Source organism: Amyelois transitella, chromosome 2 (assembly GCF_032362555.1).
Source record: "Amyelois transitella isolate CPQ chromosome 2, ilAmyTran1.1, whole genome shotgun sequence".
NCBI lineage: Eukaryota > Metazoa > Arthropoda > Insecta > Lepidoptera > Pyralidae > Amyelois > Amyelois transitella.
In genome coordinates this window covers 9,756,373-9,769,523 of record NC_083505.1, presented here as the reverse complement: position 1 = coordinate 9,769,523, position 13,151 = coordinate 9,756,373, and the positions used below count along the sequence as shown (strand labels likewise).

The following is a 13,151-nucleotide window of genomic DNA, read 5'->3' as shown; positions in this document are numbered from 1 at the left end:
TATCGCCAAACTTACCTGCCTCCATGCCGCCCTTGATGCAGATGCCGAAGGCATACGAGTTGACGGCATCGCAGCTCATGGTGACAGGTTTATACAAAGTAGTATAGAGTGTGAGCGTACCGCCAAGCTAACCTACCTCTTTGCCGCCCTTGACGCAGATGCCAAAGCCGTGCGAGTGGGCGGTGTCGCATCTCATAATGACATGTATGATATACAAAGTAACGTGGAGTGTGAGCGTACCGCCAAGCTCACCTGCCTCCTTGCCACCCTTGACGCAGATGCCGAAGCCGTGCGAGTCGGCGGGGTCGCGGCTCATGGTGACGGTGCGCGTGGCGGGCTCCGCAGGCGGCGGCGGCGCGCCGCCCGACGAGTACGGCCGCTCCCGCTCGCCACCGCGGTATATTGCCTAATAAAGCACTAGTTATTAAAAAAGCTCTAACTCAGGATGTAGAGTACTAAGTGTGCGTTGCCTTTTTAAGTCATTAGATCCAGGCAATTAAACGAACTTACGTAAATAACTCATCCTTAAAATTATGAAGCATACACATTAAAACGAATATTTTTTTGTCCTTCGTACCCTGAATTACTGAACCGATCGTTGAATTTGGCGAGACACTTTGTTGACGCTTGAGATATTTTCTAGTCCAAAATAACAAGTAAACAACAAACTCCGGATAAAAGTAGCTAACTATAAAAAAAAATACTTTTTTAATGAGAACCATTACATTTAGCGGATCGTAGAACCGTCGTTGACGCGTAGCAGTGCTACGTTACCCGTAGCGCAAATGCTACGAAACACAAATGTAGGTCAAAGGTTTTTAAATTTTATTTGCATATATTATCACATGAAGTACATCATTTCGAAACAGTTTCCACATGTATGATCTATACTAGTATTATAAAGCTGAAGAGTTTTTTTGTTTGAACGCGCTAATCTGAGGAACTACTGGTTCGAATTGAAAAATTATTTTTGCGTTGAATAGACCATTTTTCAAGGAAGGCTTTAGGCTGTATAACATAACGCTGCAACAAGAAATAATGGAAAATGAGAAAAAAACGGGGAAAATTATTCATCCTTGAGCGCTTCAATGATGCCCAAAATAACTATTCCACGCGGACAAAGTTGCGGGCACAGCTAGTGGAAGTGAAAATTTTGTTTGTTAGCTATGAATGCATACAGGACAAATTTGCATAAGGATGAATTCGAATTTTATTTTACAACCAAAAGCGTACATTAAGAAACGAAATGAGTTTGATAAAATCACTCAATCCTTATTTTATTAATTCCGATTTTCCTCTAATAAATTGCAGCACAAATAATGCGCATTCTTGTTCGTTCAAAAGTTCAACTCGTTCAAAGTTTGCAAATATCATCAATATCATCTATGATTTAAAATAGTCCTATTTGAAAAAGATTCCATTTAAATATCGAGGACACTGTTAATAAATGGTTTCTCGATATTGCCTTTAGGAGACGCTTATAAGCAATAAAACATTGCCCCTATTGCACCAACAATGTTTCTCGGGCAAGCGTTTAGCATCTCAAAGGCATTCTTTGCTGCAAGAATCGGCGCCGCGTCGACTGAACGCCCCAAAGCTTTAATATTTGTTACCCACTGATCCGCTGCTACAAATGAAAGAGAATAGAAGATGTGACACTTTTGCATACTGTGCTAGTAATAAACATCGCATTTATTCGTTTATTTTTGTCTTACATCCCCTTTACCTACCCAAATTATTATTAAAAAGAAAAATAAACTGTCTTTTTGGTTGTATAGAATAAACTCAAAAACTACTGGAACGATTTTGAAAATAACACAGAAATAAACAAAACCTGGAGGAATGAAATAAACAACCAAAAGGCAATTTTTCCCTATATTCCAACGGCCTAGAAAAACAGAAATTTAGGTTTAACGTGCCCATGTTTACCCTAAATTAATGTTTTTTAGAGGCCTTACAATTAGCGTGTCAGCCTCAAACTTCATATGCATATCTTAAAGTAGCAACTCAATAACATCTATGATTTCGGTATTTTAGACCGACATTCACTTTATTCTGAAGGCGTATATATATTTGCGGATCCATATACAGCGTAAATTACGGTCATATTGTTCAAAGGCCTCAGGATAGCGCGTGTCGGAAGCAGATGTGATCAACGGGTTCTTATTATATCGCAGACGGAAAATTGCTGGCTTGTCTTGCAAGGACCTTTTCTTTTCTAGTTTATTAGAAAACCGTAGACTCTTTCTTTCCTTTTTCCTAAATAATTTTGGTTCTTGTTTGTTAAAAATATAAGATTTTATTTTAACCATTAACAGAGGGTAAAGAAAACTGAAGACACATGCAAAGTATCGGTTTTCTACACTAGAACTTTTAGCTCTGCGTTTTCTGATTCCGTAAGTAAACGTTTATATTAAACTATTTAGTTCAATTATTTTTATACAGTTTCAATTGACAAACTATAGTAATTGTCTTCCACGATTTATTTGTTCGCAAACTGATTTTTTGGTGTGAACTATTTTTGAAAGTAGTGCCATTTCTTCAGATCATACAATAACCATTAAGTATAAAGTAATACAGTATTCATGTGTCTCAAAAAGTTATGATCAACAAGTGCCCTCCAGAAATAATCAGTCACAAGTGGGTCCCGCTGGATAACCTGACAGATTACACCCAACTTCGTGAATTTCCCTCCCGAGCGTGCTAAATGATTAACTGCTTTTGCCATGTACTACACAGCCGTGTTTGACTGCGTTTAATAGATTTCATATTTTTTTCATTAAAAACTATTATTATTTGAGAATTTTACATGCTTCCTATGATCCTTGGTAATACATACATACATACATAAACTCACGCCTCTTTCCCTTGGTAATATCCTCGTTAAATCGAAAAATTGTTATTGAACCAAGCTATAGACTGAAAAAAGCGTAACCTTCCTTTACATCACGTACTCAGAGCAAACCGCCACCGATCAGATATTTTCTTACGTACCTCATGGTTGTCGGTGGGATCCAATTTGAAAACGAAACTAGCACCGAGTCAGCAAAACCGACTACGACATATACGCACATCACGCACTTCTATATCGCCTTGGGCTAACTGAAAACATTCACCATATTCACGAAACGGATAAAGTTGTCATAAATGCCTACAAGTCAAAAATCAATAGTTCAGTGTAAGCACCGAAATAACTGGCAGCTTACTTAACAATTTAATATGTCAAATTTAGTATATCACAAAGCTTGTTAATTAAATATCAAGTTAAATTGAAATGGCATTTGACATTGTCAAAAAATACCATTGATTAATAAGTTATACTTTGATGCAAACAAATAATTATATTTTTTAAATTTACAAATTTACAATAATTATAATTTTATAAAACGTGGTTTATGGGACGATTCCGACCCGAAGACTGGCGGTAACGATGACGTCGTATGACCACGGTCGGCGCTGACGTACGCGTTGTATGGACACGCCCGCTTTCCATTATACAAAATGTAGTGTAAAAGTGATTTGTTAATTATTCCTTATTGATTTTAGCTTTTTTACAGACTCTATACTATAATTTTTAAAAAAGTTAGTATTAAGTACCACCTTTATCAATTTTCTTCCCATCTTTTTTCAAATACCTATATCTTAAAATATTCAAATATAAAGGTACCTTATACCTTGTTGTTTTAATAAGAAAGATTGTTTTGAAAGATTTTTAAACAACATGTATAGAAAAAAAAAAACATGTAAGACATAAACAGAAAATGTGATACGAGAGTCAGGTCCACATTTTTGACTACCAGTTAATCGTCCGCCGCTGTGGTCATGAATAAAGTAGTGGTATCGACTACGGTGGCCTCCCCGGAATTATTTACACGTCGACAACCCTAGGCAGCCGCACCACACGTGGGCTATTTTCGGAACTAATTCACACGTCTGTGTCATCCTTGATACTATATCGATTGAATGATTTATGCACTGCATATTCAGTGCAAATCAATTTGGTTAGGCATGTATGATATAATTGCCTTGTTATGTTTATAATTTCTTAAAACACTCCCAAGAGTTTGAAACTTTAATTTAATTCCATTTAAATTTATTTTGCCTATTGTAAAATAATTTTATCTCGCCATGTAGTGTAATAATAAACAAAGTAAAATTCAATAATAATTAATCGTAGACAATGTCAGAAAGTCACCTCGAACTTAATTTTTTAATCAACCATTAAATGTAGAGAAAGCCATAGCTTACAAATACGAGTATTTAATGTTCAACAAGTCAACATCAAATTTTCACACCGTGCAAAATAGTTTAAATACTTCCAAAGATATAGTTAATAAACTGTTACTCAACTGCAGAAACTTTTATCGTCTCAGTAAGTATTCAAGGCGTCTCAGCAAGCTGAAATAAGTTGCAGATCTGAAGAAACTAAATAGGGCATGAAAATTGAGACTTGTATTTATTGCTAGGTTCCACGAAAATTGAGATCAAAGTCGTAATTCTTTCTATATATTGCGATTTTAAATAATATTTTCTTCTTTAAAGTACTATTGGTATGAACCTTACTAGTTTTAATTGTCTTCAGGTATGTAATAAAAGCCTTTGAATAATTAGGATCATTGTTTCGACAGTTTTATATTTTAAATCTGTCGTGTCGGACCAGATTCTATCATCTTTGATTTTGCAGATAGTCACATTTCTTTTGACAACTTAGCTAATTCAGGTAGACTCTCTGAAATTATTATTTAAAAAGGGGGACCTTTTCCACATTATATTGTTAATGAGGTAATTAGCTACTCTTTCCTGATCTTGATCCGGGAATCTTGAATATTCACACAACTAAGTGATTCAACAGATTCATACCAAATTCCTGTACTTAATATAAAAATAAAAGTTAAGACCCTCACATGATGGGTGGTACTGCTTGGACTGCTAGCCGGAGAGTGCCTCCTGGCGGGCAGGGGGGCAGGCAGGGGTGCGGGGGGATGCGACGGCGGCAGAGCCTTGCCCAGCGCCGCAGCACCACCTTGCCCAAACAGTCTTAGCACCTGCTCTGGAGATATGGGCCGCTTCTTGCCATTCGCCGCGCTCAGGTGGTTTGTACTATTCCTCAAACTTGTTGCTCCTGTTGTCAGAAAGATGTAATTTAATTATTAAAATAACTTATTGGAGTAGTTAATAAGTTTACAAGAACAGAACATTCATTTAAAGAACTGGAGAAATAAACATTATTTACCAACAGTGTTATTGGATACTACTAGTATTAGAGGTATCAAGATGAGTTGTGTTCATGTTTGGCCGAGTTCTGAATGGGGGCCGTAGGGAAATTCTTTTCTAGTGAAATAGGAGGATGCTATTAAGGGTTTTTTTAGCCTCGATATCCTGCAAATTATTAATATCTCTTCATAGATCAGTGCTTAGCTGATGGTGGCCGTGTAAAGAAGCCGGCCGCTTCTAAATTATATAGTCCAAACATATGAACTAACCTGCACAATTAGCAATTGTGGTAGACCCCAGATAAGGGATTCCGGTTAGCTTTTTAGAGTAGTGTTGCGAGAAGGCCATGAGAACCTGACCGTTCCACAATAGTATAGACCAAGCAAACGAACTAACCTGCATTATTAGCAATTGTGGTAGACCCGAGATAGGGGGCCCTGGTTAGCTTCCCAGAGTAGTGTTGCGAGTAGGAAGCGTGGTGGCCGTGGGAAGAAGCTGGCCGTTCCACTATGGTGTAGGAGGTCCCAGGGGGCGAGTAGTAAACCCCTCCCCGCGCCCGCCCCCTTGCGTCCTCCGCCTCGTAGCTCGTGTGACGGTTGTCCTGCAACCACTGGATTTTCGAACATAACCTCTCAAAATCAGCATGTTTCCGACTGTTTACATAAAGTATACGAGTACTACATGAACAGGTAAGCTCAATAGACTCAGCTCAGACGGGAGTTGCTTTGTGTAAAAACCTGACTTACCCAACCCAGGATCATGTTATGCAAGCCAACAGTAAGTGCTTTATTGTAAGCTTATTAGTGCACAAGGCTTATTGATTATAAACCCCAGTTTATTTATATTAAAATAGTGACTTTAAACTTGAATATAAATTTAAATCGGAAAAACTTGTATATACTTTTCTTTTCCTACCGCAAAAAAGGCAAATGCTTCTCTTGGGAGAATATAGGCCAACCAATAGTCATTGTAACACTTAAAGAATTAATTTTTATAAATTGATTCTTAAATTTAATTGATTAAGTCCCAGCAACCTATGTACAATCGCCTGCATTGAATCTTGATCTGGTTTAGATTTTTATGAACACAAAGTCATTATTATATGCAGTTGAACCTTCCTATGAAGCATTTATTGTACTGTACCTGTTGCGAACGAGAGTGCCTCGCCAGATGGTGCGGCGGCGGGTGCTGCGGCGTGGCGGAGCGCGTCCAGCCGTAGCCCTGCGAGTAGGGCGGCGGCCAGCGCGCGCCAAACTCCGCCAGCTCCGAGCCCTCGCCCGCCTCCCCCGACCTCATGCCGGGGGTCACCCTTCACCCTGGACACAAATTCAAAATGAAAATCATAATTATATCGGGGACGTCCTGGCGAAAGGTCAGGTCAAGCGTACCCTAAACGGACGATCATGCGTAAAGAGAATTTTGCGTTGTATAGTAGTACGTACATAGATACATATAATCACGTCTATATCCCATGCGGGATGCTGTATAGCTAATGTTGGAAAATCGCTATAATGTACCCAATTTCAAAAAAGTCACGATTCACTTACACAAAACAATTTGCTAACGTACGTGATGAAATAAATATTCCAGAATTTGGAAACGCCAGTGTAATTTGCGATAAGGATTTTTATTTCAAAAGCAATATCCGAAAAGCAAAGTACTTATATTACATTAAGGATAGGCAACATTACTTTTATCTGATACTTAGTTGAGATTGAATAACTTCCAAGGAAATAGGGACACGTTTCCTAGGCGCGGCGATTTATGGGGCCATCGACTTTACAGGCAAATTACACCATGCAAATAAGTAGGCACGTGATGTTGACCACGTGCAAACTACAACCTTCATGTGAAAACGAATCAACAAGGTGTGTTGTATGTATCGTTCGTTATAGCTAAAATGTTTCATTTTTAGAACGAAGTTTGCTTCATATCATTTCGCTAATGATCATAGTCATTGAATGAAATGACATAGTTAGCAAAACCTTAATTATCGGCTGTCCAACTTCAGCCCTCCTCGAATTTCTAAATACACTTACTTCTTACATACTAACATACATATATACATACAGTCATGACTATATCCCATGCGGGGTAGACAGAGCAGAGCAACTTACAGTCTTGAAAAGACTGAAAGGCCACGTTCAGCTGTATTTCAGCCATTCACTTACTACTGCTTGCTGTTAGTATATTCATACCTTGATTGACAGCTTTATATGATATCATCAAAAATAAATAAGTCTTCCTTCGGAACAAAAACCATACGATTTCTAAAAACTCTTCTATAATTTTTATATTAAAGATAGAAAAACGGCTTTCAAATATTTCATTTTCTAAAGTTTTCGGAGTGAAATTACAGCTAGGCCGTTAACAAGTCCTCAAACAGTGCCTACGAAGTGGTCGGCGGCGGTAACACAAATATTTAGTGCAAAGAAGTAGTCCTACATGTAAATTTTCAATAACATTAAAATGTAACACTATACTATGGGCATGAACCATAGCGCCCTCCAAAGAACAACACCAATATTTTTCACCACAAGCAAAATTACCAAATCCCATTCGTGGATTTCACAGCTCCCATGATATATTTTATTCAAATTACAGATTCTACGGCACAATCTACAAATTAAACACAAAAAAAAATTTCAGCCAATCAGACTAAATTATGACTAAAATGCTTTCATAATGCTCGTTTTCTGTAACCAGCTTTTTTATACCAGCAGTCGGTGGCCAACTCGCACCGCTGCCTTCCGCTCGTTTCTCTAATGAGTTCCACTGCGCGGTTTGTTAGCTCCAACTGACTCCTTAGGCACAGTTTAGTGAAACTTCAAATCTTATTAACTCGCCAAGAAATGCTAACCTAGTTTCACAAATATATTTAAATATTATGCAACTATTAAAAGGAGCTTTCAGGTTATATCTATACATATAATAAAATTGTAGAAAAGTGCTGTCTGTACATTGAAAATAAAAATTAAAAAAATAGCAGGGGTTATTGTTATGTCGATGTCGAACCCAAAAATGTAATTAACTTTTTTTTTGTCTGTTTGTCGGTTTGTCTGTTTGTCGGTTTGTCTGTTTGTCTGTTCACGCTAATCTCAGAAACGGCTGAACCGAGTTGGATGCGGTTTTCACGAATATATTGTGGTATGCTTCAGTTATGCTTTAGTGTTTGTTTCATGTCAATCGGTTCATAAATAAAAAAGTTATTTCAAATTAAAGAATCACGTCGAACACTATTCTATGCTTATACATAGGCACCATTAATCTCCGCAACTATTTGACGGATTTGGTTGAAATTTTGTACCGATATATTTTAGAGCCTGGCGCAACATAAAGACTACTTTTTACCGCGGGAAAACATCCGTTTCCCGTGGGAATCGGTAGTATATTGTTTTTTTTTAACGCCTGTTCCGGTCAGCGAACGACGTCGATCATTGTTACTAGATAGGTAAATTACAATCATTAATAGAATATGTTATAGGTACTTATTACCTTGGAATTGACTGGATTACCATGGGAAAAAATTAAAAGGGCTCATCTAAATTCTTTCTACTTAAGTTAGTTTAGGCTGATATCATAAACTATAAGAATAATTTACCGAGGGAAATCATAGTACTCCCATGGGAATGAAAAAACATTGTTCTTTTACGGCTGAAGGTAGTTTGTAAGCTGTTGAATTTTAAGAATAATGTCGAACAGATTCCTTCCAGTTTCCCGTGGGTCTGAGATGTTATCCCGCGGTAAAAAGTAACATAAGTGTTGTTATTTCCAAGCCTAAACTAACTGTTTGCCAAATTTCATCCATATCTGTTCAGTAGTATTTGCGAGAAAGACTAACAAATATGCGTCTATACAAAGTTTCGCGTTTATATTATTAGTAAGAGTTACCTAATTCTATTATGAAAAACTACTTTTTTTCTCTGTTAGTAGAATTTACTGAAAATAATTTTTATTTTATAATAAATATCTTTATAGAGAAGTTAAATAAAAAATTATTGGTTTAGGAATCGCGGTTCAGCTTAGGATGGACGTTTGTCGGTTGCATACGACGACTGCGCGCGCGGGTAGGTATATAAAGCGCGCCGAGAACCGCGCCGCGCCATTAAAGTAGGTTTTTTAGCTACCCAAAATGACTGTGATTATGATCCAAAATAAAAATAAGTATATATTTTAAAAAAAACGCTGCTCATAGTCACTATTCCACGCGAACGAAGTCGCGGGCACAGCTAGTGTGTGTATATAATTCATTCCAATGCATCGTAAGTATGATCCGTGATGAGAGTTTATGAGACACATATAAAATTTCAATATCTTACGTATATGTTACATAGAATCCAGTGAATTAATCTAAGGTATGTACTGACTCATATAAAATCATCATTATGCTATATGTCTGGTAAAGAACTTGTGTTATCAAAGTCATTGACTTGTGCGGTTTTCATTGTTCAACATTATTACTATTGCTTTTTCCTCATTACTTCTGAGAAGAAGCTATTCTTCATTTACCTACTTATTTATTTACTAATGTGCCGTGTGGTTCCCGGCACTATTACAAAAAAGAATAGGACCACTCCATCTCTTTCCCATGGATGTCGTAAAAGGCGACTAAGGGATAGGCTTATAAACTTAGGATTCCTCTTTTAGGCGATGGGCTAGCAACCTGTCACTATTTGAATCTCGGTTCTATCATTAAGCCAAATAGCTGAACGTGGCCATTCAGTCTTTTCAAGACTGTTGGCTCTGTCTACCCCGCAAGGGATATAGACGTGATCATATGTATGTATGTTATTTACTAATCCATGTACAAAGAATAGGTACATCTATCATCAACTCATCAGGTTCTTCTTTCAGCAGATAGGTGATTAGATGGAAAGGCTGTCAGGCGTGTAGGTACTCCACATAATTATTTATAGACATACATACATACATAAAGTCGCAAAAGATGATATGCGAATCAATGGACTAAAATCTGAACGTCGAAACCCGGACGAAGTGGAGAGAGACTCTTCACGCGTTATCTACTCAATTAATCTTCTTGAAATTATGCGTATTATAAGAAAGACCAGGTACTTTTAACCCGGTAAAAACTACAGTTCTCGTGGGATTTGCGAAAAACCAATATTCTTTTGTAGGTCGCGCTAAATTCGCACGTCTTAGTGGCGGTAAATTCGGTACTTTATGTAGGTAGTAACAAAATTTGTATCTTTTAATAGATAATGCTTAATTCGTGCGAGCGAAGCTGCGTAATAAAGCTAGACTCACTCTAGATGAAAGAGAGAGGTGCCTTCCAATTATGAAAATCCGACGAACCGTCAAATTAATTATAAGTCAATTATATAAACAAACAGACACGCCAATTACTAAATGATAAGTTCAATATATGCGTTCAATTATGCCATATCCTTTGGACGCGATTGATTGGCATTTAATACAAATTAACTGATGACGAATAGACATATATGTAATGTTAATTAGAACACACTTAAAGACTATGCCCGCCCCACCGTGGTTACACACCGAGTTGTGCTCAGTGAACATCAGAGAAACCAAACAAATTAGTAAAATCTTTAAGTGTCACATAAAAAAAGCTGCACAACGGAGGTCTTATCCCTATGAAGGATTTCTTCCAGTCAACCAGGTTAATGTATGTTTGTATGCAACTATTATATGCGTATACTTTCAAGTCTAAATAGTTCTGTTGTTTTCGGTAGCTATTGTGCTCATTGTGATAAAATTCCCACACTTTACCACAAAATTGGTACGTATTAACTCAATGGTTAAATGAAAGTGTAGTTACACATTTGTAATTATCCACTGTGCTGCTTGGTAATTTAGGATAACAAAAATTATAATGACTTAAGGTCAAATATAAGTCCATATATAGGTAGATAGAAATCTATTCTAAGTTTGGATAATTGTGAAGTTGATTTTATTGAAGAAAATGCTGCAGTGCAGTTTGTTTACTATGCTTTTTCTATACTACGTTTTGAAAGCGGTAGTAAATCCAATCCAACATCTATTTTTAACCCTTAGTGATAAGGGTTGCCCACTCTTAACATTTTTTTTTTAAATTAGAAAAATGTTTTAAAATTATTTATGTGGCAAAACAACGTTTGCCGGGACAGCTAGTTTGCATAATATATTCCTTCTCTATTTGGACAAGCATTTCTCGCAATATGCAATTGCACACTAATGCTCACGCATTGCGCTGTCAGGCAATCGACACAGATAATACCATAAAAAGACGATTTAATGCATCGTGGTTAGGTAAGTTGTTAGGATTGAAAACAAGCAGCATTAGTATGAATAAATCTATTTCTATATTTGCCTACTTTTTTTATTTCCAGCATGACAATAAAAAAAGAAACAAAGATATAAGTAAATATAATATTAAAAATGCGAAGGTAAGTTGGTTCGTTTGTTACAGTCATCACAGTTTAACAGCAAATCGATTATAATGAAAATTGGCACATTATATAGTAAACCTTAGAAAAAAAAGACCATAGGCTACATAGGCTGCCAATTCCTATGGAAACAGGAAATTTGACGTGGGTGGAGCTGTGGGCGAAAAGAAAGTAAATAAGCAAAATAAACGAAACGGAAAAAATAAGATGAGCAAACGATTGTTATTGAAGTATGAAACTCGTTTCCGATCGTCCGATATCAGACAATCCCTTCCACATCCTTCCGCCTTTTACTTTAGCAAAAACTTTTGTCACTAAAAAACTCAGCAAAAAAACTTTTCCCGTGTATTTCGTAAATGACAAAAAAGGTTTTTATTATTCATAAAGTTTATACTTTTGAATAAAAATGATAAAATGTTGATCATTTCTTCTGAAAATTAATCTACCATAACAAGAGAAGTGCTATCCTAACGGAGAAAATTAAAAAAATCTGCCTTTGTTTTGGATACTGGCACCAAATTGAATCTGAATGTAAATTCTAAATGCATGTGTTTAATGAAATATTTCCTACCGTTGAAATGTATGTACTTTGTAAGTAATAATGTAATGTACCGGATCTCAAACTTGCATTCTTAAATATTTTACAAGCGTGCTATCCTGCAAACGTTTGAAGCGATATAAAATTAACAGGAGCTTTGTGCAGCGCAGTGCAGCACTTATGCAATCAACTTATCTATCAATAAGAGAGTTATCTAAGTCAGTGGGCGACCGCTATTATTTCAGAGAAGACAGATCATATTATTTACTCAGAAATAAAATATAAATATTAAGGGATTAATTTCTTAGAGCGTCGGTAGTCAAACGGTTAAGATGTAGGAATAAAAATACAGACTCTTTGAATGACTCTTTCAGAGTCATAAAGATTGTTATGATTGCTTACTCGGGTGAAAAAAAAAACATTATAGTGAAATCTGCACAATTAAGCATTGAATGTGTAAGCATGATCCAATATGGGTAAGATTCCCCTACAAAGCCTTTTCATAACTTCAAAATTTATTGAATTGATAAAAATGTTTTGCGATGAATGTAGTTATCCGTATCTCTTCGCTATTTAGTTTGTGTGCGGCGTCTCACAGATTATTGGCTCGTCTCGGGGCAATGAGGCAATGAATATTTATGCTCCGTCGATATCGAAAGTAAAGTAATCTACAAAGCAAGTTATTAATTGGCAATGTTCACAGATTTTTCTTATTTACTAGACTTTTGCCCCATGTCAATTTTCCGAGGGGAAAAGTAGCCTGTCTTTCTGTCGCATTTAATTAAAATCGGTTCAAAAGTTTTTTAGTGTAACCTAACAAAAAAATATAAAATATTTTTTTAATATTAATGGCTTTAAAATAATTAATAATTTTTTTAATGAGTTGAAATTTCACTGTAGCTTGAAATAAAAAATCCATGGATATTATAAAATTGCTAGACCAGAATGTTCGTAGCCCGTCTACGAACTGTAGCCGTGCTACGCAGAAAATC

At 36.5% G+C, this 13,151-nt stretch overlaps 1 protein-coding gene across 1 annotated transcript in view; it reads right to left on the bottom strand.

The window, feature by feature from the left end:
* The window catches only part of LOC106143585 (whirlin), a 75,837-nt gene that overhangs the window by 50,235 nt on the left and 12,451 nt on the right, over positions 1 to 13,151 (bottom strand). Inside the window, exons 2-5 of the mRNA XM_060945787.1 lie at positions 6,358 to 6,530; positions 5,611 to 5,815; positions 4,905 to 5,122; positions 253 to 406 (exon numbers count right to left, since the gene is read on the bottom strand). Coding sequence (XP_060801770.1) covers positions 253 to 406; positions 4,905 to 5,122; positions 5,611 to 5,815; positions 6,358 to 6,510 — 730 coding nt within the window. The 5' untranslated portion in view covers positions 6,511 to 6,530. The remainder of the gene's footprint in view (positions 1 to 252; positions 407 to 4,904; positions 5,123 to 5,610; positions 5,816 to 6,357; positions 6,531 to 13,151) is intronic.